A 26,115-nucleotide genomic window follows, 5' to 3' on the forward strand; every position below is an offset into this window, starting at 1 on the left:
TTAAATTGATTTTTATTTGGATTTCATGCAGTGGACATACACAAAATAGTCAAATGGTGAAGTGAAAAAAAAAAAAAAAACGTCAACGTGGCTCGTGCATATGTATTCACCCCCTTTGCTATGAAGCCCCTGAATAAGATCTGGTGCAACCAATTACCTTCAGAAATAACATAATTAGTTAGATTGCAAACAGGTGGACTTTATTTAAATGTCACATGATGTCAGTATATAGACACCTGTTCGGATAGGCCACAGAGTCTGCAACACCACTAAGCAAGCGGCACGATGAAGACCAAGGAGCGCACCAAACAGGTCAGGGACAAAGTTGTGGAGAAGTACAGATCCGGGTTGGGTTATTTAAAAAAATCTGAAACTTTGAACATCCCATGGAGCACCATTAAATCCATTATTAAAAAATGGAAAGAATATGGCACCACAACAAACCTGCCAAGAGAGGGCTGCCCACCAAAACTCACGGACCAGGCAAGGAGGGCATTAATCAGAGACCAAAGACAACATTGAAGAAGCTGCAAAGCTCCACAGCGGAGATTGGAGTATCTGTCCATAGGACCACTTTAAGCAGTACACCCCACAGAGCTAGGCTTTATAGAAGAGTGGCCAGGAAAAAAACATTGCTTAAAGAAAAAAATAAGCAAACACGTTTGGTGTTTGCCAAAAGGCATGAGGGAGACTCTCCAAACATATGGAAGAAGGTACTCTGGTCAGATGAGACTAAAATGTAGCTTTTTGGCCATCAAGGAAAAATACCTCCCATCACCCCAAGGACACCATCCCCATGGTAGTGGCAGCATCTTGCTGTGGGGATGTTTTTCATCGGCAGGGACGATGGTGCTAAATACAGGGAAATTCTTGAGGAAAACCTGTTTCAGTTTTACAGAGATTTGAGATTGGGACGGAGGTTCACCTTCCAGCAGGTCAATGACCCTAAGCATGCTGCTAAAGCAACACTCGAGTGGTTTAAGGGGAAACATTTCAAATGTCTTGGAATGACCTAGTCAAAGCCCAGACCTCAATCCAATTGAGAATCTGTGGTATGACTTAAAGATTGCTGTACACCTATCCAACTTGAAGGAGCTGGAGCAGTTTTCCCTTGAATAATGGATATAAATCCCAGTGGTTAGATGTGCCAAGCTTATAGAGAGACCCCATGGGACTTGCAGCTGTAATTGCTGCAAAAGGTGGCTCTACAAAGTATTGGCTTTGGAGGGGTGAATAGGTATGCACGCTCAAGTTCTTTGTGTGTGTCTTATTTCTTGTTTGTTTCACACACACAAATATTTTGCATCTTCAAAGTGGTAGGCATGTTGTGTAAATCAAATTTATACAAACTCCAGGTTGTAAGGCAACAAAATGGGGTAAATACTTTCCCAAGCCACTGTATCTGGCACCGGTCAAAGTTCAAATGCAATGTGATCTGGAGCAGGTGTAAATTCAATGTATCAAATAATTTGTTTTGACCATGAACAAATTGATAAACCCCCAACTGTTTGCTGAAATAAACACCCAAACACAACACAAATTAGGGTGCATCATGTGTTAATGAGGAATTAGTGTTGATAACTAAAACGAAATACCTAAAATATAACAATGCTAGAAGATACCCGTAGACTTCCAGTCATTGTGCTAATGCTAGTTAGCATTGAAGCAGATAAAGGGCCTCATTGCCAAAATCCCGAAGTATCCCTTTAACTTGTAAATGATTCAAGAATGGAAATAAAAACAAATTGTTTACATAGAGAAGAAGAGTTAAGGTAACTTTTATAAAAAGAAGTTTAACTCAAATTCATTATTTGTTCATTCTTAACTTCATTTGTCTTTCACCGGAACATGTTACAAATATATTAAAGGGATAGTTCACCCAAATTACACATTGGTTACCTTACCCTTTAAGCAGTCTATGCTTTGGTTTTAATTTCCCTGGCACTGTTACCAAATGTTAATGTTTTAGCATTTGTGGACAAATAACTGTAATTTGGGTGAACTATCCCTTTTAATATAACTGGTTGGCACTGGGCAGGAACAGGGACGGTTTGTGTATGTGTGGTAGGTGATTTGCACCAAACGATGATAGGTTTCCATCCAATTGGTGACAGATTTTCATGTGAATATTCTCCAATCTGCATTAAAACAATATGTGCATTTTCCCACCAGAAAGGTTTCCATCAAATTGACTTGTTGTGGATAAAAGACTGTGCGTGATGACACAGTGCACATACAAAAACTTGTGCGGTTAAATTCCTATGTACCGAATAAAAAATACATGTTAGATGGGTTTCTATCGCATTTTCAACTCTACTGATGGTTTTGTCACAACAAATGTTGCGTTATATAGTGAATGTGCCCACTCTGGTATTGGCACGTGCCAACAGCCAACAGCTCGTATTTACAGTGCGGGAAGGCCACCTACATGATGAGATTATTATGGATAAATGTACATTTAAAGAAAACATCTATTTAACCTTTTTATTTAACTAAAGAAAGACCGATTTTTACCTTGTCAGCTTGGAGTTTCGATCCAGCAATATTTCGGTTATTGGCCCAACGCTCTAACCACTAGGCTACCTGCCGCAAGATTATTATTATTTTTTTGTGAAAAGGCAGCCAAGCATCGATCATCATGTCACCAGAATAAGACCCTCAATGTATATTGGAAAGGAGCATCAAGCTCATCACTGTTCACTTTCACTACGGGTGGAATTAATCCTAGTTTATTTAATCTGTAGTGTAATAAACGGCATGTTTTCCCGAGTCGTGGTGGGAGGACCACTTAATATCATCGCGTGACTCCAAATTTACTTCGAATGATGTTTATTATAGCAATACGCGTCCATAAAGGAGTTTCCACCGCCATTTATAGCGGTAATTAATTTTATCTGCACAAAGATCGCACCTTGTCTACCGTGTTTTGTCGACATGTGTCGTCACATTTGTTATTCAACTATTTTACTCGCTTAAAAAGGTTGGATGGAAACATGGTTGGTAACATATTATTTCCCCCTCCCCAAAAAAAATCCTGTGAGGTATGTGCAAGTGTTTTAACGAACCCTGTTATTTTCTATTCCTGGGAAAGGAAATCGCAAGAGGATTTCCTTGGAAGACTTGATTTCCATCAGAGTAAATCATTAGTTGTAATGTCTTTCACAGCAAAGAGCAGTATATTCCATAGGTACAATCTCATAATATAGGCTACTCTGAATTATGGTCTTGAAGACAGTTGGACTAAGCGATTGTAGTGCATATTGTATAAATGCAATAGATACTTGCAATAGATTGCTTGTTTGTTACATTTATAATCGCTGTTTTTATTAAATAGTTAGAGAGCCACATAGAGGTTATGACTGAACTGGAAACCTAACGTGATGTATATATTTCACTGGGGGATAAATGGTAATGACTGAGTGTACCTCGCCAAAACCAAATGAACTTGATCTAATGGCCTCTGTCAAAGAAGGTCTTACACAGGCAGGCCAATTCTGATATTTTTCCCACTAATTAGTCTTTTGACCAAACATTTAGATATTTTCACATTAGATATTTTTTCAGATATGGTCTGATTGGTTAAAAAAAAAATAGACATTTGTGAAAAGATTATCAGAATTGGTCTGCCTGTGTAAACGCAGCCTTAGTTTTATAGATTTGTTTATTCAATAGGTTCTAATCTTAGCATTAATCGGCCATTGCCTCAGGACAATGATCCAGTGTTACTGAATGGTAAAGGAAATAACTGTCAGTGAATACTGACCAAGGATGTCTAAGTGTTTTATGTCGTTTGTTTGTAATAGGTATAGTAAGGATGGATGGGGTAATTAATATATTCACTGTAGAACTATATATGTACAAAGCTTTTTGAATATTTGAGTTCACTCATACTCAAAATAAACGATTCCAAAACTACAAAGCCCAGAATGATTTACAATTTTGAGAACCAGGCTCCTATTGGTGCAAAAAGGATTTAAATGGATAAGTCACTACATCGGTTGGCGATCTTTCTGTGTTAGGTACAAGGAATAATGAGCATGCGGTCAGATTTCTGCTGCTGAAAGTATCCCAGTAGGGTGCGCCATTGACTTGCGCTAAAAACAATATCAGTCGAGCGCAGACAATTTAATCAAAAAACAGTCAACTTGTTTCTGAATGAAGTCGAAGGTAGTTTTCATTTGTCACGTGCTTGTGAAACATGTTACGTATATACAGTTGAAGTCAGAAGTTTACATACACTTTAGCCAAATACATTTAAACTCAGTTTTTCACAATTCCTGACATTTAATCCTAGTAAAAAATCCCTGTTTTAAGTCAGTATCACCACTTTATTTAAGAATGTGAAATGTCAGAATAATAAAGTGATTTATTTCAGCTTTATTTTTTTTTCATCTCATACCCAGTGTGTCAGAAGTTTACATACACTCAATTAAGTATTTGATTGCATTGCCTTTAAATTGTTTAACTTGGGTCAAAAGTTTTGGGTAGCCTTCCACAAGCTTCCCACAATAAATTGGCTGAATTTTGGCCCATTCCTCCTGGCAGAGCTGATGTAACTGAGTCAGGTTTGTTGGCCTCCTTGCTCGCACACGCTTTTTCAGTTCTGCCCACAAATTGTCTATAGGATTGAGGTCAGGGCTTTGTGATGGCCACTCCAATACCTTGACTTTGTTGTCCTTGAGCCATTTTGCAACAAAAAAAATGTTCTAATGTCTTGGCTGAATTGTTTTGATTTTCCCATGATGTCAAGCAAAGAGGCACTGAGTTTGAAGGTAGGCCTTGAAATACATCCACAGGTACACCTCCAATTGACTTAAATGATGTCAATTAGCCTATCAGAAGCTTCTTGAATTTGTTTATATCCCTGTTAATGAGCATTTCTCATTTGCTAAAATAATCCATCCACCTGTTGTGGCAAGAAGCTGATAAAACAGCATGATCATTACACAGATGCACTTTGTGCTGGGGACAAGAAAATGCCACTAAAATGTGCAGTTTTGTCACACAAAACAATGCCACTGATGTCTTAAGTGTTGAGGGAGTGTGCGATTGACATGTTGACTGCAGGAATGTCCATCAGAGCTGTTGCCAGAGAATTCAATGTCAATTTCTTTTTTTTCACCTTCCCATTAAATCGAGTTAAGGAGGAAATTGACCTCAGCAGCCTGAATGGAGAATAGAAGGCTGCATGTATTCCCTTTGGACAGTAAGATGAAATTACTCTATATCACATCTGCTGGTCTTTTGGCTACACTACTACTGAATTATTAGCGCTTATAATGCTTTTAAATGTTCACAAATAACAAAATGCAAGTATTAATGCTATATACACTATACATTGTTAATTACGCTTATTATCAAGTATTACCAATATATTTCTCTCCCCAAAAAATATTTTGGGAATATATACAGTAAGGAATATATACCATTCTATTGATGGTAGCCTTTGTTAATTTCCAAACATTCATGTAGGAAGATCGCATGCACTTTTAGAGACGGGGCGGATCTTAGCCACTGATGATGCAAATACAGTTGTGCCTTTTTATTCAAATGACGGATGTTGTGACATTGTTTGTCCCGTCATTGGATTTACCTATTGTTACTCAGAGACATAGGCCTATTATATTCGTTTTGCCAAAACACAGCCTATTTTACAGATATGACAATATTTTGTAGACTAGATAGTAGCGTAAATACATGTAGGCAAATGTGTGGTTCAAATTACACACACACATTTATATAACGTTGTGTGCGGGGCTGTAAAGTGTTCTGGGACGCACGTTAACTTTCGCTGTAGACGGGTGTATTCAATTCCGCCGATTCTGTTTCAAACCGTTTCTTAAACGGAACGAACGTGGAGTGACTTGCCTCAATTTGTCCAACAGAAACTCTCGTTTTAGTTGCCAAACGGAATGCAACTGTTTGGACTAATGATTACACACCGGGCTTCAGACGGGTTAATGAGACAGCTGCTACACGTGACGGTTATATGGTTGTATAACGCAACAATATTTAGGTCAGCGCGATTCTTGTTTGGCACGTGCACACTTACATAAAGTCTCGTGCAGAGGTCTTGAATAACACTGAGGTGAGAGACAAAAAACATGTTCGAAAGAAGGGGGAAAAATACCACTTGAATGAGTTGATTTATATGGTAATTTCTCAGGTTGGACACGGATATTTACACGAGAAAGCAGTGCTCACTCACAACACGAAACCATTCAATTATAGGGAGCCTGTGTCGTAGCCTATTTAGACAACCACTTTTCCCTCAAATACATGAAAAATTACACTTTGTAGCCTATCAGTTTAGAGGATAAAATGAACGAATCTGTGTTTCATGAATGTTTGTTCTACTTGCTCTGGGTTAGACTATAGCCTACGAAACACTTGTGTGTGTGTGTATGAATGCAATGGACAGAGTGTCCCCTTCACGGGTGGTTGGGTGAATGAATGCGAGTGTAGTGGTGATATAGGAGGAGACAGATTGACCTCTTCCGCGTTTTCCTGGAGTTGTGTCCTCATTACCCAGGAGGCTACTTTATCCTTGCACGTGTAGGTCTACGTTTTTATGTCTACCCCCCTCCCCGCCTTAGTACAGAGAGAGGAGGAAAAAATAAAGTACGTTTACAATCCCCCGCCTCTTCTACAGTAGGCTATTTCTACCACATTTAGGCTACACTACCACTTCCTCATGTTCTGCGGCGCCGGGCTGCTGCTGACCGGCTCCAGCCATGTCCAAAGAGAATTTTGCCGCCGGCGGCAATGACGGGACCGCAGACAAACGAACAGGTACTGGTAGACCTACTTGTACCGCGTTCAAGACAACTTGGAACTCGGAAACTGAGCTCTGGGTTTCACGTTTGAAAAGGATCAGAATCAACCAATAGGAACATCTACGCAAAAACCGTACGCAAATTCTCACTTGGGAGGTTCTGATCTTTCCGAGTTGTCTTGAAAGCACCACGTGTGAATTCTCTAGACTATGAGGTGATAATAGTTTATTGTAGTCGATGCTATGCGCCGTTTGGGATTTGAGGGGAGCTGTTTCTTTCGCTTTGAAAACAATTCTGGTTATTCCCCAAAATGTAGGTCAGTAGATCAGTGGAGCAAACGTACACTCGAGGAAGTCCTGGGACGCGATCGTGGAAATTTGATAATTTTGGCCATATTTGTGGCATTCTACCATGTAATTTCGCAGGTAGGATTTGGTGTGATTTTATTACAACATGTGCATGGTGGAATTGTATTTATGGTAAACCTGGTGTAAAACTATTCAGCTGACTTTTCAATGGCGGTCAATAGATCTTATGTTCATCCCTTTGGTATTTTTGCTTAGACTAATAGTCTATGTCGGTTAGCCTGTTAATCAAATAAAATGGCACCAATCACGTAATTTATGCGTGGATAATGCTTGCACCATTTCCTGTTCAGTCGCACGTATTGCCTAAATTGTGTTTTATATATGTGTTTGGATAGCCTAAAGTCATAGCCTATTTTACAGGTTTTCATAGTTGTAGAATTTCAATGTATCGCGGCAAGTTTGTACTTTTGGTGACGAGAATTTCCGATGTCTAAAGCATTCTGATGCATTGCCACATGTTCGTAAACTGATCTCCATGACCACATTGTGATTTTGGCGATGCATGGTAAAATGTTAAAGAATATTTCCAAGAGTTGGGTTATGAAACAGTTTCCAAATTCTTAAAGTGGGTGGGTGGATTTATTGGAACGCAGCCCAAAACAAGTATTGTTCCTTCCCGAACGTGCAAACTAGGCTAATATTCTGCATTCATGCTTAATAACGCAATTTCCCATTCTGTAATTTGACCATAACATCCAATACCGTACGTGTTATGAATGTAGTTGAATATGGTCCCTTGAAAATAATACCTATTTGCAGCATAAAACATGAGTAAAAAATGTATAGGCCTGCCTGACACATTTTAATTGAGCCTATATGCTACATCAAATAGGCTAGCTGCGCTTTGGCCAATATGACTATAGTAACTTGTTTAGGCTATGTAGGCTAGTGTTCAGTTATTTTGTAAAACACCAGAGCCTATAATTTGATAACTTTTCAAACACAAGCTGCACGTGTCAAATATGAGGCAAACATTTTGACATTGGTTGACAATTCTTAATGGTGTTGTAGGCTTAACACTCAATTTCTGTAACAATATTTATTTATTCCTGACTTAATAATGATTGCACTTAAAGTAGTACCAGACCTAAAGGTGTTCTAGGATGACAAACGTTACACAGGAATGGATAAAGAGAATGGACAGAGGAAATAATGTATTACATAGCACTCTGTTAGGCAACCAATTGTTAAAACCGTATTGCCAACAGTCAACTGTACTTCACCTGAATAGCATAGATTCCTCCATTACAAGATGTATTCCCTCTGTTTTGTATATTGAATAAACAAAATGTATTCTACTGTCAGCCCTCTTTCTTAATATTGTACCTCATCTTATGTATGCATGTGTCCAACATGGTATTGCCATTTTGCCTGGCCCATAGTATTATTCAAAACCAGTGCAGTGGTTGGTGTGGGGGTGATTCCTGTGGGAGTGAAGGGGAATGGCTCTCAGGTGAAGTAGTCAGATTGGCAAGTGTGACCGGTGTAGAGTTGCCTTTCTTTTCTTGACTTAAAAGACAGCCAAAGGATTGGATCTATTTTCAGATAAGAAAAACAAGCTTCCTTAAATTAAGTGACGTGTAAAGCTCAGATTCCTCTGAAAGAAAATGTGCAAACACAAGGAGGTATGATTAGCCATTAATGATTAACCCATAATTCATTCTAGGCTTTTACATGTAAGATTGATGAAGAGGTTTGTGCAGGACAACTTCAATGGAACTTCCCTTTTTCCATGAGGGGGCGGGGTTATGATGGGGAGATGAGAATAAAGTGCATAATGTAAACCTGGACACTAATAACTAGTGTAAACCTGGACACTATTACCTAATAACTATCAGGTAATAAACTACATACTTTTTTCCAGTGAATATAATAGGGATTCTGAACTCGGATACTCACCACTGACCAATACTGCCTTAACTAGATACTGCCATAACGTCATACTGCCTTAACTAGATACTGCCATAACTTCATACTGCCTTAATTAGATACTGCCATAATGGCATACAGCTTTAACTAGATACTGCCATAACATCATACTGCTGTGCTGTCTAATCAACTTTTAGACATGAATGTTCTAGTTGTACCATAGACCCTATCGACACACTGGGGTTCTTGTGTGAGAGCGACAGGTGAGTAGTGAGGGATAGGGGAGGTTGATTATGAGGCACCAGCACCAGTAGAACCAGCCACAGGAAGCTCATCTGATGAAGGAGAGTCCTTTTGAGGGTCCATTTATATGGCTGTGACTGCCAGGGTCTTCATCATTATCATCATCAGCTGAAGACTTGGACCAATGGAGTAGTGCGATCCTCACCACATTTATCCAGCCAGAAGAGAGCATCATCCATGGAAGGTTCCGTTGCTGCGTTATCGAGCTCCAGTGCACAGCCTTCTCACTCCGTCACACAGGCCTCACTTGCCATACAGTCATCTCTTAGGAAGCCAGGACCAGAAGTGTAATCAAGGTGATTCAATTGACCTGGTTTCTGCACCACCCACTCATGTCCTGCACAACCAGTGAACTTGTTGATGTCTGGTTCTCAGTTGTCAGTGTGTTTGCGTTTCCCTCTGCATCTCCTATTGGCGTCAAGAACTGGATCAACATTTAAGAAGAGTACTGTGAATTTTTACTTTCAGAGAACAGAAACGAGTTTCTGCTTGTATCCCAATCCCCCCAAGACACACACACCCTAAGGGGTCGGAAGCACTCTGAGCATTTAAGGGTTAACTGCTTTGCTCAGTCACAACAGCAGGATATGACATGGAGAGAGGCTGGCCTAGCCAGGAAATGACTGCTGCGTATTTACCAGGGGTTGCTCCGGTCCCCTGATGAACTTTGATCCAAACTGGGTCAACGAAACGGACGTGTAGCACAACCATTTCCCCACACAACTACCTAATTGTATTTGATATGACATTGTCTTCCCCTTAAGTTAGTTACTGCAAAATAGGGATCTTCACTCTTCCCTTTACAATTGTGTTGGATTTTATGAAATGTATGATGTTCTAATTTATATCAATTTTTAGTTAATAAATGTTAGTGTACATTCTAAATGTACCTCAACCCTGAGCTGCTCACTGTCATAGTCAAACATCCAAAAGCCACAATGTTTCTACTTGATTGGGCAACAAACTTTGTCAGATTTGTCTTAACTATTTTCATGAAAATGGAAAAATAAATAAATAAAGATTAACCCTACATGATGATACAACTACAGAATTAGCTAAATGATTACAATTACCATAGTTCCACTACCATCTCTACCTGTGGAATTTTTCCACTTGTTTTGCTTCTATGCTACTACAGTTTCTCATGCTTGGTGAGATGCCTGCAGGAAAAGGAAGAGAGAGGGCAGGGCTGGAATATTTTCTGCATTCCACCTCTATCAGAAATGACCCCAAAATTTCTAGACATAGCCAAGGTTAATTCATTATTCATTATTCGTAAACATTTGTTTGCATTAGAATCCCAAAAGATCTTCCCCCTTTTAAACAATATTTTATATAAAATATCACTGCTTACAGTATAATGGGGAGTTGTGCAGGAAGTAGGTCAATGTTACAGCATTATATAAGCAGTGAAGTAAGGCGATAGCAGAAACCATCACGTGCTGCATGCTGGGGGAAACTGGGATAAAGCCAGTGAGTGGTTAGACGCCCTCTTATGGTGACTTTTACTTGCTACATGGAAACTCATCACGTGCTACATGACAGCCGGGAGAAACTGTCAGTGCCAGAGGTTGGTGTCTCGTAGGCTGATTTAGGTTGGAGAGTTCATTCACCCCACCTGCCAGGTTTATGGCTTTCAAGATTACTAGTTACAAGCTGGAAGGCCATTTCCAGTTATCTGAACTGAACTGAAATTAATTTACACTAAGGAACATTTGTCAATGGGCTTACAATTGAGAGTTTATTTACAGTCCTCTCAAGTGGTTGTTAGTTAGTGCATACACTCTTATCATGTGACTGATCACCACAAGAACATTTATATTTATAAGATGGTTTAAAATTATTATTATTTTGAAAACTTTTTACACAATATTAAGTTACAATCCAAGGCAGCTTGAGGTCAACATCCATTGAGTTGGTATTTGTGCCATCTTCTGAGGAAAGCAAGTAACTGCAAGCATTCGTTATTTTATTTTCTCAGTCATCAGTTGATGGTTTCAGTTGAGGATCAGGATATGTGAATGTTCTTCATGGAGGTTTTCAACATTGGCAGATATAAAAAACCAGGGGAATTAAACAAAACACCAACCCATTTTGTCTCAAGGCCTCCATAAGGGTGTCAGCGCTACAATAATGCATTGCATTTGACATTGGATGAATGACAAATAATGAGAAATCAAAATTATTGTATCAGTTTTGTATGGTTCTTGTGTCTGTGGTTTAGGACCCTTGCAGTTAGGACAAACCAATAGCCTTCCTGTTTCTCGGCCTGATGTCATAACGCCCCATCTGGCAGGAGCCATGCCTGATGTCATAACCCCTCACCTGGCAGGAGCCATGCCAATCCAAGAGCTGTCTAGGAAACGGAAGGGGGATATAGACAACAGGTAAGAGCAGAGAGACCTCACCTTTCATAAAGCAGGATAAAAATAACATTCTTATTTTTGTCTCTTACCCGGTGGACTTATATTTTATGTTCTCCATGTCTTGCAGGGAAAATGGTGATGCTCAAATAGAGGAGGAACAGAGCAGGTATTTGAAGATTCTTTAGTAATGAATTTTATTTCAGCACTAATCTTGGCAAGATCTCTCAGGGCCAGGCCAAGTGTTGAATTGAATCATTTTAAATAATATATATTTCCCATTCCAATTCAGATCGGAAGATGATGATCAACAGGTGAAAATAAAATGCTTCAGGTAAGAGCCTGGGCATACATATTCATTTGGTATATTGAAAGGGAGTTCAAGACCAAATGCAGCCGTTTAAAAAACATCTCAATATCAAATCATTTCTGGGTAACAATTAAGTACCTTACTGTGATTGTTTTCAATCAAAATGGTCGAAAATAAACAAAAATATCTTCTTAGCAAGAGCAGTTTTTCAAGCAAGAATTTCTCTAGGACTGTCTGGGAGTGGTCTGAGTGGGGAGGGGAAAACTGAAAAGCAATTTGGAACTCTCTTATTGGCCTCTTAACTAATTTACCGCCTGGTGATGTCACCAGGCAGGCCAAAACTCCATCCCACCAAAACTGGCTGAAATTTCAGGCGGTCATTTCAAACAGCTCTTACACTAAAAGGACATTATCATAAATTTCACAGTATTATTCCAACCCCATGTGAAAATATATAAAACACAGGAAAATCACATTTTTGACTGCACTAGCGTTAAAAAACAGGAGGATACTTTAATATTATATATAACCTAATACTCTAATAATACAGTTGAAGCTGGTGGCATGATGCGAATGACCACATAAATGTAACGCCAATAATAACAATAACACACACGCTTTCATGTGTTGTTGCTTTTATAAATTATATCATGCTGACTTGATAGCAACCCATCAGACACCTGTATACTTAAGTGTGTGAGATATGTGTGAGAGAGACAAATAAGTGTAATTGTGCCCTCACTCAAAGGGAGCCACACAGCCAAATTGAAAAGCGGCGGAGGGACAAAATGAACACCCTTATCGACGAGCTGTCAGCCATGATCCCCTCCTGTAACCCCATAGCCAGAAAGCTTGACAAACTCACTGTGCTGCGAATGGCTGTGCAGCACCTCAAAGCCCTGAAAGGTAGGCCTCATCATCCCTAAACTGTCCTTACAACACAGTACCACACCAGGCAATCTTTGCAACACCACACATCTCTTTAAGGTAGGTCTCATGAAGCTATACTAATGCAGTTAGATCCTAGGACACACGATGGCTGCAAAATACACAGCTGTGCACAAATAACTTGGTTCATTGCTGATAATATATAGTACCAGTCAAATGTTTGGACACACCTACTCATTCAAGGGTTTTTCAATATTTGTACTATTTCTACTACATTATAAAGTAATAGTGAAGACATCAAAACTATGAAAAAACACACATGGAATCATGTAGTAACCAAACAAGTGTTAAACAAATCAAAATATATTTTATATTTGAGATTCTTCAAAGTAGCCACACTTTGCCCTGGTGACAGCTTTGCACACTCGTGGCATTCTCTCAACCAGCTTCATGAGGTAGTCACCTGGAATGCATTTCAATTAACAGGTGTGCCTTGTTAATTAAAAGATAATTTGTGGAATTTCTTTCCTTAATGTGTTTGAGTCAATCAGTTGTGTTGTGACAATGTAGGGGTGGTATACAGAAGATAGCCCTATTTGGTAAAAGACTCAAGTCCATATTATGTCAAGAACAGCTCAAATAAGCAAAGAGAAATGACATTCCATCATTACTTTAAGACATGAAGGTCAGTCAATGCAGAAAATGTCAAGAACTTCAAGTGCAGTCGCAAAAAGTGATCATCAAGTGATATGATGAAACTGGCTCTCATGAGGACCGCCACAAGAAAGGAAGACCCAGAGTTAACTCTGCTGCAGAGGATAAGTTCATTAGAGTTAACTGCACCTCAGATTGCATCCAAAATAAATGCTTCACAGAGTTCAAGTAACAGACACATCTCAATATCAACTGTTCAGAGGAGCCTTGATGGTCGAATTGCTGCAAAGAAACCACTATTAAAGGACACCAATAATAAGAAGAGACTTGCTTGGGCCAAGAAACACAAACAATGGACATTAGACTGGTGGAAGTCTGTCCTTTGGTCTGATGAGTCCAAATTTGAGATTCTTGGATTTTAACCACCGTGTCTTTGTGAGACGCAGAGTAGGTAAAAGGATGATCTCCGCATGTGTGGTTCCCACCGTGAAGCATGGAGGAGGAGGTGTGGAGGTGTGTTGCTGGTGACACTGTCAGTGATTTATCTAGAATTCTTGGCACACTTATTCAGCATGGCTACCACAGCATTCTGCAGCGATACGACATCCCGTCTGATTTGCGCACAGTGGGACTATCATTTGTTTTTCAACAGGACAATGACCAAAAACACACCTCCAGGCTATGTAAGGGCTATTTGACCAAGAAGGAGAGTGATGGATTGCTGCATCAGATGACCTGGCCTCCACAATCCCCCGACCTCAACCCAATTGAGATGAGTTGGACCTCAGAGGGAAGGAAAATCAGCCCACAAGACTGCTGGAAAAACATTACAGGTGAAGCTGGTTGAGAGAATACCAAGAGTGTGCAAGGCTGTCATCTTGGCAAAGGGTGGCTACTTTGAAGAATATCAAATAAAAAATATATTTTGATTTGTTTATCACTTTTTGGTTACTACATGATATTTTGATTTGTTTATCACTTTTTGGTTACTACATGATTATATGTGTGTTATTTCATAGTTTTGATGTCTTCACTATTATTCTACAATGTAGAAAATAGTCAAAGTAAAGAAAAACCATTGAAGGAGTATGTGTGTCCAAACTTTTGACTGGTGTTGTATAAAGATTTAATATTCATATGTATTTTTAACTCAAGTTATGATAGAAATGTTGAGCTCCTAAGGGACAGGTACAACACAGACTAACAGCTCAGTGCTGTGTTCGTCTCCACAGCAGGTGCTAGCAGTTCCTTTACTGATGTTAATTACAAACGCAAGCCTTCGTTTCTGCCTCAGGATGATCTCAAGCACCTGGTGCTCACGGTAGGCCGCCCTTCAATCTGTCTCAATCTCTTTCTCCAATCAACCAAAATCAAGCCCATTTGGTATTGTGGCAGCAGTCACAACAGTGGGGTAGGATTATGTAGTGTGTCGAGTTATAGTTTTTGTGTGTTGGGTCTACTAGGCTCCAAAACTAGCTGAGAATTTGGGATATGGGAAATATAATATTAACCAATAATAAATGGGTCTAGGGTTATTCCTTTATAATTACAATAATGAGGTCAAATCTACAATGGTTTTTATTTTCAAAAGCCAAATTTTATCCAAAGTTATGAGAACATGGTGGACATGTTTCTTCTTCAGACTTTAAGTCTACACTTTATTTTATGGACAGTACCACAGGTGTACCCTCTTGGTTTGCTACAGTATTTTTCCATTCAGTTGCTAACTAACTTTACTCTGCGAAATTCCTAATTAGAAAAGGATGTGTCAACTGCTCAGTTCAATGTAGAATTAAATATAGAAGTAGCCAGTTCTTTCGCTTGGAGTGTTCTGTTGTATAACCTTTGCCAGCTCTGATCTCCCACAAGTGTGCATGTTTGTCACACAGAGTCTTCCATTTTAGAGTAAACAGAGAGAGTGGATACACACGGATGGTTCATACACTGTAGCAGTGTCAGCGTTTTCATGGATCCAGAATGAAATATATTGAGATTGTGCCGTGTCTCATTTCCCCAGGCTGCAGATGGGTTCCTGTTCGTGGTGAGTTGTGACAGGGGGAAGATCGTCTTTACCTCAGAATCCGTCTCCAAGTTCCTCAACTACAGTCGGGTCAGTGAACTGGTTATACTTAAGCAATAAAGCCTGAGGGGGTGTGGTATACGGTCTGATATACCACGGCTTTCAGCCAATCAGCATTCACCCAGTTCATAATATACAATAAGCAGGTCTGGTAGTCTTAATTTACTACTACATTCTAAAGCTAAAGCTAATTATTGAGGTGGATTCCAACAATGTCCCCATCACTCAATCCTATCTATTATCCACTTAAATACTCTCAATGACAACTTTAAAAAGAGGTCATTACTTAACAGTGTTTATTCCATTCATTTAGTTCCATGGTTTGGTTTTCTTTGGCCATTTGTAACAGGCACCCCATGCCCCTACCACTCCCATTGATTTTTAGCTAGCGGTGGCTAAAGTTAGCAGACGTTTGTAGTGGCTGTCTAAAGAAAACTGAACCATGGATTATATTTTCTCCTGGCCCATTGATTACTTGCAGGATGAGAAACTATCTAACATTAAATTGTAAAATACTGAAATTCTCTTTTAGTACCTTGTAATATCTGTACTATAGTAAAGTTATACCTGAATCTGTTTCATGCTTTATATTGTGGAGATGATGCTTGAAGTGGAGACCGGAGGTTTAACCAGAAAGTTCAGGTGGTTCTGAAGTGGGGATCTGAATCATTTGTTTCCCCTAGTTCAGAAGTATAGTTGGCTAGCTAGCTCACACAAGATTTGGTTCCGAGTTCTGAGATGAATATTTTGGTTCTGATAATTAAAGTGCTGTTTTTGTTTACAGTTGGAACTAATTGGACAGAGTCTTTTTGATTATGTCCACCCGAAGGACATTAGTAAAGTGAAAGAGCAGCTGTCAGCCTCAGGATTATACCCTCGCGAACGGCTCATAGATGCCAAAAGTAAGTCTGCAAAGACTTCATTTAAATGTATCTGATGCTGGTACTTTCATATCTATTTCTCTCTGTGTTCTGTTTTGTTTGTGTCTTGTTGAGATGCAGTTAAAGCTATGTCACCACTATAACGGTATTACTGTAAAGAAAGTTGCAGCTTTTATCTCAGTTCTATTAGCACAGGGGAAAGAGCAGAGAGCCTGGGTTCTGTTTGTTGTTGCTTTACTGGTTTCCACTTTGCTCTCGGTCTCTATTGAGGTCACAGATTCATATTTTTTATATTATGTCTTCAATGTGTTATTTTATATTGTAAATATAATATGATGTTGTTGTATCATAGGCTCTCCCGGTTCTTTAGCAGGGTTACAGGTGCAGGACCTTCCTGTGGGAGCAGTTCAACTGTGTACAGGGGCACGGCGCTCCTTCTTCTGCCGCATGAAGCACAGCAGAACAGTTATGAAGACAGAAGACAAAACCATCCAGCCCAGCAGCTCCAAGAAAAAGGGTGAGAGAGCCATGCAGAAAGGACTTTCACTAAATACATCGTAAGAGCAGAGAGAAACGTGGTGGTCATCAACCCAGAAGCACAATTTATTTTTCTTGATTCCATCTCACTGAGGTTAGCCCTGATAGGGCCATGATTGGAATTGCATATGGGGGTTAAATGTAAACACGTGTTTTATGTACACTGTCTCCCCCTGTAGAGTCTCAGCGATACTGCACTGTCCATTGCACTGGTTACATGCGGAGTTGGCCTTCCACCCAGCTGGATGCTGAGAGTGACGATAACGAGTTCACCCATCTGTCCTGCCTGGTCGCTGTGTGCCGTGTTCACCCTAACAATGCCTGTCAGCCCTCACTAGAGGTCAAGGTCAAACCCACCCAGTTTGTCACTCGCTTTGCAATTGACGGCAAGTTCACCTTCGTGGACCAACAGTAAGTTGTGCCTCTTACCCCCTCCACAAACCTTTTTGCGATTTTCGCTCATTATTAAATATTCTTGGAAAGTGTTGGCATAATTTTGAACCAATACTGTTCATAAGGGGGCATTGTGGGCATATCCTTCACCTGATGAAAAACACTGAGAGGGAAATAAAACTGAATCTATACCCTGTGAAAGTAACCGCCCCTTTCGATTTACTTCTGGATCAAGTCCGCTAATCTTTTGAACTGGCTTCACGATTATATAATCAAATTCGTAGTATATATATATATATTTGTTTTTGCTGAGTTTTTGCACTTAAGACCATTGCGCTACGTTTTTGCCCATTGAAGACCATTCAAAAAGCCTACAAAAGTTAAAAAACTACAAGGTTGAGGGGCAGTCACTTCCTGGTAACTTTCATAGCGTATTGTTCTCAGTCTTTTGTTCATATTCGATCTCTTTCAGCTGAGTTGAGTATGTTTTGATACATACTGTAATGTTAGCCAAGGCTACGGTAAGTTAAATTGGCCTTGGTTAACATTACAGTTATACCCTGGGTAACCCAACCTGTGCTTGTATTAACAGCGAAAGAAAGAAACAAATAAAGAGAAAAGCAATGACGTTGGTTAAGGCAGGCCTGGCAGGCAGTCATCTTGGATAGGGTTTGCCATGGCACCCCCTACCCATACCACAGTGGCTGTAAGTGTAATGGGGTTACCCCAAGTTTTCCGGGAACTGGTCTGAATGCATTCCAAGTGAGACAATATACCCCTTGAAGAGATGACTGTACTGATTATTTCAAGAGATGGCAGCAGTACAATACTAGTACTATTGGTTTGAAATACAGATTATGAATTGAAAAATGTTTACTTGGAACATTGTGTTGGAAATATTGTTTTTCATATAGTAAGCATGTCAAGATAAAGACCTTTTTACTTATCGGTTGTCAAATAGTTAGCTTCACTTCACAACAGGAGCCCTTTAACATATGTGAATTTATTATTGTGACCCAGGCTGTCCTAAAATGTAACACTGGTGGTGAGATCTTCTGACCAACAGCAGAGAGTGCATTGAACGCGTCAGTCCAATTTGATTTATGTTTACAGTATAATTCATATTATCTGTAAGTAGTTTTCTTTTTGTTGCTTTTGAGTGAGATTCCTTCTACTTTGGCATTTCATCCCAATTCAGGGAACAAGAACCCAGCTCACTTTACCGTGGTCAAATGTTTGACAACCATTCCATATACTCTTTTCCATAGAAACAGAAAGTCTGCATCATGTATATTGATGATTATAGGTAGTATTTATTGTGCCATTCTGAAATGATGTACATAGTTAGAGCTGGTAAGTGGACAGAAGATATCAACCTGGGACTGTAGTAGGTTTAGAGAGAATAACAGCATCCTTGTCTCTGTCCTTCAGAGCCACTACTGTTCTGGGCTATTTGCCACAGGAACTACTGGGGACCTCTTGTTATGAGTACTTCCACCAGGAAGACCTGCGACCCCTCGCAGAGACACACAGGAAAGGTAATGGAGAATACTTTGGTTGTCTTTCGTATCTACGTATAGGTGAGAGTCATATGTTCTCCAGATGTGCAAGGTGCTCAAACAGATATGAATTATATTTCGGTTGCACTTTATTTTGGGTTGCAGAAGATTAACAGGTTCTTACCTTTGTCGCAAGGTAAAATGGTGATTACACTATAATAACCTGTGCATTATTTGTTTTTTATTGGGGGGATTCATGACTAAAACAAGCACATTTCAGTGATAGATGTGCTGTTTTGTGTCTCAACAGTTCTCCGCAGTAAAGAGAAGATTGAGACCAGCTGCTACAAGTTCAAAACAAAACTTGGCTCCTTCGTCATGCTTCAAAGTCAGTGGTTTAGTTTTATAAACCCGTGGACCAAAGAAATTGAGTTTATTGTGTCAACAAACCGAGTTTTGTAAGTGCCTTTTCACATTAGGTCTAGATTGTGAGTTGAACAATCTATAATGATATTCAGTAAAATACATTTAATTTAATAATCTGCTTCGAATCAAGACACAAGTTCAGTCAAAATTGTCCCATTTTGGACCCAAAATGTAGCTGTTGTTCGAGAGTCCTCAGCGCTGTACTAATGACATCATACAAGGGATGTACAGTCATTTGTCATCTGTACCCTCTCCACTCACAGGGGACCCGGTCACACAGAAGCTGAACAGCCGAGCAGCTCCAAGCTGTTGGACGGTAAGGAAAGGAATATTTGTCCTGGTCATTCTGGATGTTGTTTGGGTGTGTGGACCGACGTCAGCTCACTGTCCTGACTCCTCCCTCTGTTACAGAAGAGAGCAAAAATACTATCCTTATCCCTGGCATCTCCACTGGCATGGCCACTATGATCTACGCTGGCAGCATAGGGACCCAGATAGCAAACGAGCTCTTGGACTCCAACAGGTGTGTTGCGTGTATTATGGCATTGTTTTACAGAGCTTTCTTTGACCACCAGGAGGAAGCTGGTGCTTGTACAGTCGGCTTACATCGTTTTTTGTTTTATTGGCACATGACTTTGAATATTTTGTTGCCTTAGTCCTGCTTTCTTTCACCGCCAAAATGTGCAGGGTCAATTGTTCTCCATCGAGTGAAACCTCCAGTCCCTTCTGTCCACCTCAGGACAGGTCTCCAATGGTCTCCTCTCATGCCAACGTGAGTCACCTTACCTACCTCACCTCTCATCCTACAGTGTCTTTAGGGCCCTAGGCAGTAGTTGTATGTTGACTATATACAGTATATCACAAAAGTGAGTACACCCCTCACATTTTTGTCAATATTTGAGTATATCTTTTCATGTGACAACACTGAAGAAATGACACTTTGCTACAATGTAAAGTAGTGAGTGTACAGCTTGTATAACAGTGTAAATTTGCTGTCCCCTCAAAATAACTCAACACACAGCCATTAATGTCTAAACCGCTGGCAACAAAAGTGAGTACACCCCTAAGTGAAAATGTCCAAATTGGGCCCAATGTGTCAATATTTTGTGGCCACCATCATTTTCCAGCACTGCCTTAACCCTCTTGGGCATGGAGTTCACCAGAGCTTCACAGGTGGCCACTGGAGTCCTCTTCCACTCCTCCATGACGACATCACGGAGCTGGTGGATGTTAGAGACCTTGCACTCCTCCACCTTCCATTTGAGGATGCCCCACAGATGCTCAATAGGGTTTAGGTCTGGAGACATGCTTGGCCAGTCCATCACCTTTACCCTCAGCTTCTTTAGGAAGGCAGTGGTCGTCTTGGAGGTGGGGGGTCGTTATCATGTTTGGGGTCGTTATCATGTTGGAATACTGCCCTGCGGCCCAGTCTCTGAAGGGAGGGGATCATGCTCTGCTTCAGTATGTCACAGTACATGTTGGCATTCATGGTTCCCTCAATGAACTGTAGCTCCCCAGTGCCGGCAGCACTCATGCAGCCCCAGACCATGACACTCCCACCACCATGCTTGATTGTAGGCAAGACACACTTGTCTTTGTACTCCTCACCTGGTTGCCGCCACACGCTTGACACCATCTGAACCAAATACGTTTATCTTGGTCTCATCAGACCACAGGACATGGTTCCAGTAATCCATGTCCTTAGTCTGCTTGTCTTCAGCAAACTGTTGGCAGGCTTTCTTGTGCATCATCTTTAGAAGAGGCTTCCTTCTGGGACGACAGCCATGCAGACCAATTTGATGCAGTGTACGGCGTATGGTCTGAGTACTGCCAGGCTGACCCCCCACCCCTTCAACCTCTGCAGCAATGCTGGCAGCACTCATACGTCTATTTCCCAAAGACAACCTCTGGATATGACACTGAGCACTTGCACTCAACATCTTTGGTTGACCATGGCGAGGCCTGTTCTGAGTGGAACCTGTCCAGTTAAACCGCTGTATGGTCTTGGCCACCGTGCTGCAGCTCAGTTTCAGGGTCTTGGCAATCTTCTTATAGCCCAGGCCATCTTAATGTAGAGCAACATTTCTTTTTTTCAGATCCTCAGAGAATGCTTTGCCATGAGGTGCCATGTTGAATTTCCAGTGACCAGTCAGTATGAGGGAGTGTGAGAGCAATGACACCAAATTTAACACGCCTGCTCCCCAGTCACACCTGAGACCTTGTAACAGTAACGAGTCACATGACACCGGGGAGGGAAAATGGCTAATTGGGCCCATTTTGGACATTTTCACTGAGGGGTGTACTCACTTTTGTTGCCAGCGGTTTAGACATTAATGGCTGTGTGTTGAGTTATTTTGAGGGGACAGCAAATTTACACTGTTATACAAGCTGTACACTCACTACTTTACATTGTAGCAAAGTGTCATTTCTTCAGTGTTGTCACATGAAAAGATATACTCAAATATTTACAAAAATGTGAGGGGTGTACTCAATTTTGTGATATACTGTATATATATTTTTACTATTTTCATTACGGCATAAAGGGAGAGCGTATGGTGTTTTTTACATGCAGGTCGCAACCATAACCACTTGAGTTCTTCCTATGAACACATGCATTGCATAGATTAAATACTTGTAATACTGATTCTAATATTTTGATGTACTTTAACTCATCAATAACCAGGGTAAATAGTACACCTCTTAATAGTTGCGCTTGAAGAGTTTTGTAAATGGAACTTTGTATCAAAAAATCTATAGAGCAAAGATGTTCTGTATTATTATGTACCCACTTGTCCTCTTGCAGATGTCAAATGAGGAGGTGACTGATACAGTGAGCAAGTCTAGATTACAGTCTGCTTCAAAGGGGGCCACATACGCTGGCAGCAACACACATATGGACACAGGTAGTTACCATTCAAAATCCTATACTAAGTCATCTTAGAAGCAATGCATTTACATGATCTTTCATTTACCTAGACTGTTATCAGTCAGACGGTTTTAAGTGTATGTTTGGGTTACTTAGTTATACTTAGAGTTATCCTTGGTTAGCATATGACTAACATAACTTTGTGTATTGGTCGATTTTGATGACAGCCCATTCTCCCCCAGGAGAGACCTCCCAGATGGACCTGGACAGCATGGTGGGACCAGGCCTCGGTATCCTGAGCAACGACGAGGCTGCCATGGCCGTCATCATGAGCCTGCTGGAGACTGATGCCAACCTGGGGGACGCAGTAGACTTTGACAACATGCACTGGTCTCACTAGCATAGATTCAAATGCCATGAATTCAGGAGAAGAATTTAGATTCTAATTCAAGAATTGAAAAATGATATTTATTCTTATCTACATTACTTCATTTTATTTATTTAAGCACTTTCAAAGAGGATTTCGTTCAATTCCTGAATTGGGATTTTAATTCACTTCCAGAATTTAAATGGAATTGACCCCCAACTCCATCAGTCCTTAACTCTGTAGTTTATGGTTAGACGAACTCCATCCAGGGACTATTTTCATGTGCTCCGCTACCAAGGAAACAGATGTATGTGCTTCTGAGGGACTTCTACAGCTCTCTGTTTAAGTTTCAGCAAGAGAAATCTAGCCTGCTCTAAAACCAGCTAACTATTTGGTGGCTTACACAGCTGGTTCAATTGGTAGGGATTTTTTTGATCAATGTTTCAATGTAACTGAATGTGTACTAAAACCACCCGAGTTTGCCTATATCTGGGGGGGTCACAGATCGATAGCAGTTCGGTACTCTCGGGGTTCCCGCCTGTGAAAGTGATCAACTCAAATTCCAAGGTAGTGGACGGAGGCATAGGTTAATCAATTGCAAAGTATATTAACTCTGAACACTGATCACTTGTGTGAATAACTTGAAATGAAACATTACAAACGTGTCTTCACTCAAATTGTCATTGTCGATTATTACAAAGTGAAATTGTATATTCTTCTGTCTTTTTGCTCTTGCATTGTAGGCTTCTGTGTAGGTGTCTATTGTAAAGACACCAGCATTCCTTTTTCTGAAGTCACTCAAGAGGTAGAGCTGCTTCTCTTGAAATGTTTTTATTTACACTGAAACAGAAAACCCTTAAGATGCACCTGCAGGGATGTAATGGAGGCTAAACGCACAGAAACAACTTTTTATTTTGTTGAAAGCATTTACACATTTATTCCGCAACGTTGGCGTTGTTAGCAATAGCATGTGCTTTGCCTATCCTAGAGGAACACAATGGAAATAAGCTCTCGGGCTTGATTGTGTTTTATCCTCAATGGTTTTAAATATCTGTTCTTCAACTTTTTAATGATCAAATAAAATACTCACTGCCCGTCATCACAACCAGCATTCAGGTCTTACCCAGTTTAATCCTTTTCCACTACATCCCTGTGCATCTGCCTTATACAAACACATCCTAGTTTGTTTGAAATGTGGAGGTGTGAAACTAATCCAGACAAGGAAAATAATGCTTGCAAACAACCTTTTGATCCTCGCTTCAGCAAACTATTGCGAAAGCCTCTTTTAGTCCAAGAACTAATCTCAATACCGTGTCTGCCTTTGCTATGAACAGAGCATTACTTTCTCTCTGTGAAGTTTGCACACCTTCCAAATACTTAAAATCCAAGTGCTTGAAAATAAATGAAGTCTGTGTTGCTGTAATTCAATCTAAATGCACTGTACGTTTTGTTCTGCAATTTTGGTTGCGGAACAAAATGAGGGACAAAAGGGAGAAATATCAGTGAATCCGTAATGACTTGAATTGTAATGCCTGTGTGCACTCCTGCAGTGTTGATTATTATTAAACTTTTTGGGTGAGGGAAGATCATGGCTTCATGTGCAAAGAATCAAGTAATCTGGCACAGAAAAGCAAATGAATAAACTGCATGTCAAATTTTGATATTCTTTGGCTCTGACCATGCAATGCAATTAAACATTAAAAACAAATCTGAACCCATTAACAAAGTTTAATATGAAACTTATGTTTTTATCTTGAAAGTTTGTAATCGTCATCTATAGGCATGACTTAAATATAGAAAATCTGGAAACTGCATTTCAATTCAGATGGAATATAAAAAAATATGAATGTGAATGCAATCAAGTGTAATTGTACCTAGGAGTACTATGGTCCTTACACTACCCTCTTCCTTTAGAAAGTGAGTCCCTCTGCTTCACTCTCACAAGTCCCTTGTGCCCGTATTGATGGGAAATCATTTTTATGACCTCTCAGCATTGCCGTCCCACTTCTGACACCCAATGTAGTTAATTCAGGGGGTACCGACCAAGATTCGATCCCGGTCCCCATGACTGTCAGTTCAACACCTTAGCCAATACTGTATGTCATCCATAGAGATTCATATTTGTTGACTTAACAGAATTTAAAAATAATTGTCTCAATTAGCGTTTGCAACACTAGGATTGTGGGTTTGATTCCCGGGGCCACCCATATCTAAAATATATGCAAGCAAGACTAAGATGCTTTGGATAAAAGCATCTGCTAAATGGCATATATTGTATTACTATAGACCAGTTAGGGGTCAGAGGTGTGATGCAGGTATTTCCTTATTATCTAAATCAAAGGGAAAAGTCCATTGACCATTTAGAGTGGCACTTTCGCATTTTTCTTTGGCTTAAGTTACGGTAAGCCATATTCCATTTCCTTGTAGGAATAACACAGCATTCCTCTTAGTGTCATAGTCTTTGAGCACACTTGAGGGTGTATCTCGCTACAAGAGGTAAGCATTCACACTTCTTCCTGTTTTTAGGATCCTATTGAATCAGATGTAGTTGCTGGCTTACTTTGTTTTCTCTGTATAGAATCAAGATGTCGATGGTACAGTACCTAATATCTGACAATGGATAAGAGTCCAGTCTTTAAGTACAGGCAATGCCCTCTCTAAAGATGAGCTTTACATAGCCAAAGCTAACACCTGTACACAGATCTCATACAGTTGTAGGTAACTAATAGCCAGCATATATTTTGGCAGTTCAATGATCTAATACTACAGTCAAATTGAATAATTGAATTTTAGTTTCAAACCTTAAATTTGTCATTTTTCCAACCCACTAATTCAAATGGTATAATATAAATAGTTTTCCATTTTATTTTTTATTTTATTTTTCTCCATTTTCTAATCTTGAAATATTGGTGTGGTTGGTGGGAAAAACAGTGATTTCTAAGTCTGTAGGTCAAGTGGATGCTACCACTACAGTGACGGGGGAGCTCAACCTAGCCTATCTACACTGTAGTGCAATCTTGCCTGTCCAAAGTGCACTTAAGCTCTTAAGGTTAATTGGAAAACTCTTGCCCAATAAATAACCTTTGAGCTAAATGGGTGGTTCTTGACGTGGCATCCACGATTCTTCAGAATTCTAAAACATACTTACTTGAAATGTTTGGAAGTTAATTACCTATAGTTTTAATTTTTCAGTTTAACATGTATAGTGTTGATTCAGGAGTTAAATTAACACTAAAGAGTTAAAGGAACACCCAGTGGTGTAAATTATCCTCCGTGTTGGTGTTAATAACCAGACTTGAACCAAAACCAGGCCAATCATTATATTTCCCAGCATGCTCTATTGCAGGTAGGCTTTTTATTTTATTTTCCAATATCTATGTTTTTGGATGTAATTGATTGATTAATTAATCTTATGCTATCCCAATTACAAATAACACTTTTTTCTTAGCTAATCCAATCTGTTACTTGGACTTTTTGCAACCGTTAATGGTTGTTCCCATTTAGAAGTGTTAGGTAGTCTCATAATTTAGTATTC

The 26,115-nt window shown here is 39.9% G+C and overlaps 1 protein-coding gene across 7 annotated transcripts; it reads left to right on the forward strand.

The window, feature by feature from the left end:
* The first annotated feature begins 6,564 nt into the window (after nucleotides 1–6,564).
* Nucleotides 6,565–24,239, forward strand: LOC112264568 (aryl hydrocarbon receptor nuclear translocator-like protein 1). Of its 7 annotated transcripts, none has more exons than XM_024441250.2 (17): nucleotides 6,565–6,792; nucleotides 11,541–11,703; nucleotides 11,810–11,848; nucleotides 11,972–12,013; nucleotides 12,738–12,895; nucleotides 14,767–14,852; nucleotides 15,549–15,641; nucleotides 16,396–16,513; nucleotides 16,845–17,009; nucleotides 17,209–17,440; nucleotides 18,854–18,960; nucleotides 19,232–19,379; nucleotides 19,611–19,663; nucleotides 19,759–19,870; nucleotides 20,035–20,119; nucleotides 22,151–22,250; nucleotides 22,441–24,239. In XM_024441250.2, exons 1-17 carry the CDS (start codon nucleotides 6,735–6,737, stop codon nucleotides 22,611–22,613), a joined length of 1,932 nt encoding a protein of 643 aa, XP_024297018.1. In that variant the 5' UTR covers nucleotides 6,565–6,734; the 3' UTR covers nucleotides 22,614–24,239. The 7 variants fall into 7 exon arrangements, with proteins under 7 accessions (XP_024297018.1, XP_024297017.1, XP_024297023.1 ...); XM_024441249.2 differs by having other exon boundaries at nucleotides 6,566–6,792; nucleotides 14,764–14,852; XM_024441255.2 differs by having other exon boundaries at nucleotides 6,566–6,792; nucleotides 14,764–14,852; nucleotides 16,866–17,009.
* The last annotated feature ends 1,876 nt before the right edge of the window (nucleotides 24,240–26,115 follow it).

The sequence above is a fragment of the Oncorhynchus tshawytscha genome, linkage group LG15 (genome assembly GCF_018296145.1).
Source record: "Oncorhynchus tshawytscha isolate Ot180627B linkage group LG15, Otsh_v2.0, whole genome shotgun sequence".
Taxonomy (NCBI): domain Eukaryota; kingdom Metazoa; phylum Chordata; class Actinopteri; order Salmoniformes; family Salmonidae; genus Oncorhynchus; species Oncorhynchus tshawytscha.